At 31.3% G+C, this 5,806-nt stretch overlaps 1 protein-coding gene across 1 annotated transcript; it reads right to left on the bottom strand.

Annotated features, from left to right (window-relative positions):
* Positions 1-930: 930 nt before the first annotated feature.
* On the bottom strand, positions 931-4,586 carry LOC149197447 (cyclin-dependent kinase B2-1-like). Its single transcript, XM_089408694.1, has 9 exons — positions 4,517-4,586; positions 4,117-4,363; positions 2,954-3,101; positions 2,562-2,623; positions 2,336-2,447; positions 2,077-2,170; positions 1,906-1,975; positions 1,586-1,727; positions 931-1,062 (listed from the first exon to the last, which is right to left on the bottom strand). Exons 1-9 carry the CDS (start codon positions 4,584-4,586, stop codon positions 931-933), a joined length of 1,077 nt encoding a protein of 358 aa, XP_089264820.1.
* Between the last annotated feature and the right edge of the window lie 1,220 nt (positions 4,587-5,806).

Below are 5,806 nucleotides of genomic sequence, written 5' to 3'. Positions count from 1 at the left end.
TTTAAAAATAGCCTGTTATTATTATCCTTGTCACATAGCATAGCAAAGGTAACGTGATAATGCCTAATTTCATAGAGTTATTGTTTGACCAAAAATCAAACTCATATTTGTAATTTTAAATTTTTATTTTTATATATATATATATAATTGTGATAAGTGGATATTTTGCTAGTGAAGTGGCTACGACTAAAAAACTCACTGATTCATCCGTTTATTGAATCTCATAAAAATTGATCTGCATACATGTAAAATTAAAATAGATTTGATTTGTTTAGAAAGATTAAAATAAATTGATTTGAATGGAAGATACAATGCAGCAAATCTTTTTATTATCACTGCATAAAATAAAACATATAACATTTTAACCAATAAAATTTCAAATAAACCAATTTAAAAATTATTAAAATTATTATTTTTTAATTGATAATATTAAATTTTATATAAGTTCTAAAGTTTTTTTAGTCCAAAGGGAAGTAATATCCAGTCCATACATCTAAAGTTTTTTAGTCGAAAGGAAAATTAAACATTTATATAATAAAATAATTATTCTATTATATTTCTCATTTATTAAAATAAAAATATATGGTTTTAAAAATTTAAAAATTATAATATTTATTTATATTTTATAAAAAAAAAAAAAATTCTAACAATAAATTTTATTATTAAAATTTATGTAACATAAATATAATATCTTTTTGTGTTTTCTTAAGTATAATGACCGTTTAAACAGAATTACATGCCAATTATATCAAAACATAAAATTTTAAAATCTCTGCCAACATTTCAGTTTTTGGGAAAGAATTGGGTATTAAAACAGAAGGTAAGAACCTACGTAACGAGCAAGTAAAGTATGTGAATGGTAACATGACGTTTAATTTGTCTGTAAATGCTTCGACAACGCTAAGTGAAATAATGTCTTGGGTCCAGCTTTCAAGAATCGGACTCAGAAGACTCAGATTCAGCAGAGTGGGACTCATAGGAGTCAGCATATTCAGCAAAATAAGGATGCGATAATGCGTGTTTTGCACAAATTCGTTTTGAAGGTTGATATTCTAACATTTTCTGCAAACCCATAAATATAATAATAAGTTAAAAATGTTGAATTTAATTTTATTTGTTCTTTTCTGATATTCATGAAATGTAAAAAACAGGATTAAATGGTTTAACCTTAAATTTTAATTTTTAAAATATTTCAAAATCTATAATTTAAATAAGAGTGATTATGAAAAATAGGTTAAGTCAAATTAATATATAAAATAATTTTTAAGTTGAAATCAGATAATATAATTTCTAATAAAATTGTGATTTCTTTTTATTTAAATTACAATTTTAAATATATAAATAGATTCTAACACTTTAAAAACTCTAAAATACTAAAAATACTAAAATTGAGTAAATTAATTATTTAAATTTATAATTATTAAAAATATTTATAAAATTTTAAATAAAATATATATATATATATATATATAAAAAAGGAAAAACCCTTTCATCTCTTAATTTAAATATATATAAAAAAATACTTCAAACATCAATAAATGCTTTCTAAAATTATAAATAGAAATAAACAAATTTATAAACTTACCTCTAACAAATCGAACCCAAGGTCTAAATTTCCAAAGGATTCTCGCAGATTATCAGGCCGTCTCCATTGAGGAAATTTATCACTCCAATTCTCAAGTTTTGACAGTCCGGCCCATACAGACTCATTTGGGGTGCCTAATATCCTACCAGACACAGACAAATTTATTATCTTTTAATAGTGAAAAAAAAAGACTGTTTCGCAATATATATAACAAAAATACAAATGTTCCAGCAAAGCCTTGCAATTATTATAAACATCACTTAAAAACTGCTACAGACTGAACAAAAGTTTACTTTTTGAGTTTAAAAGCCTAAACTCACTTAAATATTTTCAGTAATACTTCTAGCTCTGAATTGGCTTCAAATACAGGTTTCAGAATATGCATCTCACCTACAAGCCATCAGCATGGCATAAACAAATGATTGACTATAGGTTATTTTAGCAAGTAGATTTAAATCCAGAAGTGTAATTAACAGGAGATTAATGTGTACCAAAAATGCACCCAACAGCCCACATATCAAGTGCAAAAGTCTGTTGAGGGTCTCCTAGGAGCTGCTCTGGAGCAGTGTAAAAAAGAGTCCCATGCTGCAACCAATATACAATTTGCATTTAAATATCATGATTGTAACATTGTGAGAAGGTAAGGTGCTCTAGATTTCTAAGTAAATCTAAGGTCTTCTGTAATGCTTATAAAGAACTTATTTACTTATCAGCATAGTCCTAAAATAAATAGATAACTGAAAAAATTACAATGTTGCTAAAGCAGCCTTTGGTTCCAACAATAAGTCGTCCAAGCCCCCAGTCTGCAACCTTTAACAGGCCTGTATTCTCATTTACCAACAAGTTGCCGGGTTTTAGGTCTCTGCAAATTCAAGTCCAGCCAATTAATCACAACAAATAAAAGAGAAATGGAAAACCAGTATATTCTAGATAAACATTAAGTGCCAGCTAAGAAAAAGGAAAGAAAAAAAAGAACCTGTGCAAGATTCCATTCCTGTGGCAGTGTTCAACTCCCTTAAGCAGCTGATACATATAGCTCTGCAATTGAAATGCTAATGCAGTAAATCAAATAATCCAGGATGGTACTCCAAATTTTTTTTATGACTTTTAAGCCTACAATAATTAAGAAAGTTTAATCTGCTACAACAATATATTGTTTCCATGAAGTGGGTTTTAACATTGAATCAATTGATCCAGGTTACAGCTCCATCTTCAAGACTACACATAAAAAAAACCTAATATTATACTGTTTCCATGAAATGGACCAGTTGAGTTAATAAGCAGACTAACCTTGACTACACTCATAAAAAAACCTAATATTATACTGTTTCCATGAAATGGACCAGTTGAGTTAATAAGCAGACTAACCTTGATAGTGAGGGGAGAGATTGGCTGTCCGAGGCATTGGTGCTCGCGGTACAGCTGTAGAAGATCACAGTCCATGTATTCAAACACAAGATACACCACCCACCCTCCTAAAGCACGTTTTTTCTCTACACATTCCACACCCAACAACCTGCCAAAGCACATGGAAGAATTTAAGTTACTTATTTAGGTAAACAGACATTATTGAAACATTGAGTTAGATTCCGCACCCAACCACCTGCCAAAGCACATGGAAGTATTTAAGTTACTTATTTAGGTAAACAGACATTATTGAAACATTGAGTTAGATTCCACACCCAACAACCTGCCAAAGCACATGGAAGTATTTAGGTAAACATGCATTATTGAAACATTGAGTTGGATAATCATGTGTCTATAAAAATAGTACAGGTTAAAAATTATAGAGATGCAGAACAAGTATGGGAGAAAGGGTTTAAATACTCAAAGTTGCATTGGATTTTTTAACAATGATAGGTTGGTTAATTTAAAATTAAAGTTTATATGATAATTATGTTTATTTTGAGAAGCTGAGAGGAATAATTGCCATTCTTTCAATCCAGGTTCGAAGGTGGGGAGGAAATAACTGTTATCCCCTCTACCCATATTGGGGGGAGGAAATAACTGTTATCCCCTCTACCCATATTGGGGGGAGGAAATAACTGTTATCCCCTCTATCCATATTGGATTTTTTTAATGTTGAAAGTATATGAATATATTGTTGGAATGGCTTTCTTATCTTTTTCTGATGGATAAAGAGTGAGATATTTAGATTCCCTGGAAATTGAAATTGCAAAGCATATGCATTTTGATAATGTGTTGTGATGTATTCAGTTAATTTTTTTTTTTTTGGGTTAAATTCACAAATTTCAGATTGGATTGGGTTAGTATAGGACAATATTTTGAGCGGTAGTTAGTGAGTTTAATTTCTCTTCAGTTTAATTCTATTATCTAGAGACATGTTAACTTATATTATCTAGAGACATGTTAACTTATGTGGCAAAAATTTAAACATGTTGAAAATAACCCCAATTGAGGATTAGTATTTTTCTAATTCAATGCATCATCCAAATTTAATGAGCTGTTAGGTGGAAGAGGAGTTGATGAATCAACCCTATCTCCAGATATAAGAATGCACCATTACTTACTTGACAATGTGCTCGTCACAGCGATTCAGGATTTTGAGATTAGAGATTTCTCTGAGAGTGCAGGCAGGAATTCCTTCGTCACGGGGGTTCTCAATGTTGGATTTCTTAATGGCCACATACTTACCCGTTCGCCTCTCTCTTCCCTTGTAAACTTTCCCGTATGTTCCCTGTCCGATTTTCTCCAGTATTTCGTACTTTTCGATGAATAATTTCTCTGATTCTGATCGTCCATTATTCCGATCATCGCCTTTTGTTATTTCAGACCGCCTGGCATAATTATCGAAAGCTTCCTCTTCTTCATCATCAACAGCTGCTGCTTCTTCTTCTTCATCAACAGCTGCTTCTTCATTATCAGGAGCTTCTTCTTCTGGATTATCAATGTAATCATTATTATAATTACCATGAGAGGCTTCTCCATGGAAATCGTCATTATCTGTATTATGGTCATCTTCAAATACTGACAGTGACATCTTGATCTTCCTATTATCAGATGGCATTTCCCAAGTCAAGGTTTGATCTGATCTAGATATGAGAAATTATTTTGAAGACAGATACATTTGGGCTGCTCATACCACTAATGATTGAAGCAAAGACAGATGAACGAGTGAATCGCTTGCATAAAATCAAAATCAATATTTATATGATAAGCTCCCTATCTTGATAGAATATCGAATGGCACGACTGTTCTTTTTAATGCGCGTTGTTTAAAATCTGAATGAGAGATAGGAAGGACTGTTGCATCTATGTAGTTATGAATTTATCAAAAAGGGTATTTAGTTATGACTTTATCAAAAGGGTATTTGTTAATTTTCTGTTAATATTACACCTGGGTCCATTCATTTTAAATATTTAATATGAGTCGAGAGGAATTTAATTTTTTCAAATGCAATTTTTTTATGGGTAGATATTATTTAAATATTTTGTATAGTTATTTAATTTTTAAAAAATTTTAAAATTTTTATTTTGACTTATATAGTAAAATTTCAACTTTAATAAGGGATAGACATCCTTACACATCACACTAGGTTGTAGCCTCTCAACTCAATCAACAAAGAATTATCTTTTTTTTGGTCAAGTAAGAGTACGGAACCTTCTATTAACCGTATGAGTGCATTGCATATGTTACAAGTATTTACCAATGCAAAAACCAACACCAGATAAACCCGATGCTGGTAAACCACCAACAGGGTCCATAGGACCCAAAATCAAACATCTGTTCATAGAGTTACAACTATTTTAAGCAGAAGACCAAACAAATCTATCACTCGAACAATGGGATCCTATTTGTTCACAACGCACCATAATGTGCTTTTACTAAAATCTCAAATACATACAAACTGCGAAGACAACTAGCCCTTCCAAAACATACAAAATCACGCCAAAATTCTTCGATTCATTTGCCCAAGTCCGAACCTGAACGCACAATCCCCACTGTCGCCGCCTCCTTTCCATTTGCCGTTCAACATGCCTCCAATCAGGAGAGTTGGATGGAGGTCCAACACCGTTGATCAAAGTCAAAATGATCCAACAGTCACCCATGATTTCAGTCTGACCACTAGCGCAATAAATAACGATAATTTGGACCCAAAAAAGATTAGAGTACTTCACTCTAAATGATTTCAGGTCCAGCCAAAAGTTTATCAGTCGGGCACTTTTTGGCCTGAAAACCATAGGATGCACCCTCGATCAA

Source organism: Pinus tabuliformis, chromosome 2_2 (genome assembly GCF_031772625.1).
Source record: "Pinus tabuliformis cultivar Carrire ecotype Pingquan chromosome 2_2, CPIR1, whole genome shotgun sequence".
Taxonomy (NCBI): domain Eukaryota; kingdom Viridiplantae; phylum Streptophyta; class Pinopsida; order Pinales; family Pinaceae; genus Pinus; species Pinus tabuliformis.
Note: the sequence above shows the minus strand (reverse complement) of the source record. Positions and strands in the feature narration are given on the sequence as shown.

Bases quoted from the DNA above. Each gene is read 5' to 3' on its own strand.
- LOC149197447 (XM_089408694.1), bottom strand. From the start codon at position 4,586: ATGTCACTGTCAGTATTTGAAGATGACCATAATACAGATAATGACGAT. The intron at 3,102-4,116 runs GTAAGTAATGGT...GTGCTTTGGCAG, and splicing joins TGTGACGAGCACATTGTCAA to GTTGTTGGGTGTGGAATGTG. The intron at 1,063-1,585 runs GTAAGTTTATAA...ATGGGTTTGCAG, and splicing joins TTGGGTTCGATTTGTTAGAG to AAAATGTTAGAATATCAACC.